Source organism: Limulus polyphemus, unplaced genomic scaffold (assembly GCF_000517525.1).
Source record: "Limulus polyphemus unplaced genomic scaffold, Limulus_polyphemus-2.1.2 Scaffold3341, whole genome shotgun sequence".
Taxonomy (NCBI): domain Eukaryota; kingdom Metazoa; phylum Arthropoda; class Merostomata; order Xiphosura; family Limulidae; genus Limulus; species Limulus polyphemus.
Window position 1 is genome coordinate 75,491 of NW_013668951.1, and position 2,066 is coordinate 77,556.

At 33.6% G+C, this 2,066-nt stretch overlaps 1 protein-coding gene across 1 annotated transcript in view; it reads right to left on the reverse strand.

The window, feature by feature from the left end:
* The window catches only part of LOC106469180 (DDB1- and CUL4-associated factor 1-like), a 93,654-nt gene that overhangs the window by 72,256 nt on the left and 19,332 nt on the right, over window positions 1-2,066 (reverse strand). Inside the window, exon 6 of the mRNA XM_022397615.1 lies at window positions 377-589. Within this exon, the coding sequence (XP_022253323.1) occupies window positions 377-589 (213 nt within the window). The remainder of the gene's footprint in view (window positions 1-376; window positions 590-2,066) is intronic.

Consider the following 2,066-nt stretch of genomic DNA (forward strand, 5'->3'; position numbering starts at 1 on the left):
TTTTTGTTCTATTATCTGTCTGCAGTTTTTTGCTCATTTCACACAATTTATATCCTTATCAGGAGATAGGGTCATTTTTACAGTTTTTGGTTAATAACTCTGTAAAGTGTGATTGGATTTGTACCAAATTTCATGGGTAGATTAATGTTTAGACTCCTCATCACACTACAAAAAATGATCTGGATCATTGATCATCCTGGATCTGAGAAGCATATTCTAAGTTTTTGAAGGTGAAATTTCATGTTATCCAATATAAATGCATGTAATCTCGAAAATGAGTGGTGGGGTGAAGGTATGCAATCTCTCTGATTGCTCTGGTTTTCATTGAACTTACATACTAACAAGAAGCTTCTAACAATTTAAGGTTAAGACTTACATCCTGGTATTCCCCTATTGGTGTAAGGTACTGCAAGATAAATCGTTGCTGCATTTCCAGTGTCAAGGGAAACATCTGAAAGGAGCCTATCATATAAGGTTCAAGATCTGCCCAACTACTGTTAGAACATTCTCCCAGTGATGCTGAAAACCCAGCTGCATGCTCACTGGTAGCCAATGAAACAGGAGCACTGCTGGGTGACAATCCAATATTCTGTCAAGAAAAAAATCAGAAAATATTTCCAGTTACTTTAAATGTAAGATCAAATTAATATTTGCCATAAACATAGAATTAACATTAATAATTTCAAAACAAATAGATTAAAAATTTATATTTCTGGTGCCCATATCTTGTGGCAATATCCATATGGATCGTGATGAGCCTTTGCTGACAAATAAGCTTTTTTTTACAGAATTAACATAAACTTTACCTATATTTCTAAAATGTGCGTAATACTTTAGTACATGTTAAAAACAGATAAAGTCATTATTTTCCTACAAAGAAAATAGATTTACAATAGATACTTACCTCCTCTCACATGTATATCTGTTCTTATTCAGTGCTGGTCCCTATATGCAAAAATATTTTCGTATGACACTAGTCTTGAACTCCCACGTACCTCGATCAACATGGTTCAACTGTGTCTGCAACAACCCTCCACCAATAGGAGTGCAACACACTCTACTGATGCATGTGACTCCCTCTATTCGTTTCTACCAAACTATCACTTTGAGATTAGGCAAAAAAGAAAGCACCAGTTTTCAACGTGGAGGAAGGGTGGAAAGTGACAGGAGGTAAGAACCTACCTTAAATATATTTTCAGTATAGAAAAATAATTTCAGATACAGTACATTACCTCTTCTCACATGTACAGCTAGAATCCCACGTTGAATAGGTGGATGGACAGGTGCAAGGGAAAGTGTCAAAATTTATAAATATATTTCTTTCTTTTTTGCCAATTGTCAAAATAAAAGGCTTTTACTTCTACTTCTTAATAGTATAAATATATACTGTGTTGTTGTTGGGCTTAGGATTCTTCTACAGTAGGTGTTGGTGATTTGTTGTCAATAAATTCAATGATAAATAAACAGCATGCACTTCACTTGTTTTCAAAATAATATAACTATTCAGAACAAATTAATCATATGTACAACAAATTCTTCACACTACAGAGATTACAGGCATATCATAAACACAACCTGTATAGTTCTTTTCTCATTGTCAAAAGTCCACTTAGGCCTATTCAATTACTTTAGAATTTCAGTTGACAAGCCAAACTATCTTGTCTATTACTATCACACTAGTATTTTGTGTGTGATTCACGATTCACTTACAATTGTGGCATGAGTTACCATATCGTATGGTCTTCTTTATCCTAAGTATCCTCTGTTACTTTTGTCAAAGTGCACTCAGGCTGATTCAATTACTTTAGAACCACGCTTTGATGGAATAAATTGTTTTTCTTATCTTCCTTTTCTACTGTTAGTCTTACTCCAACATATTAAACGTTATGCCTATGTTAATTGTTAGACCTATCACTTCTACGGTAGTTAACTTAACGCTGAACTTTTACTTGGTCTGTAACTTTACTTTTTTTTTGTTAGTATCTGTCTGCTGTTTTTGCTCATTTCACACAATTTATATCCTTATCACTTAATCGTCTGTCTCAACATCAATAAATTATTTAAAG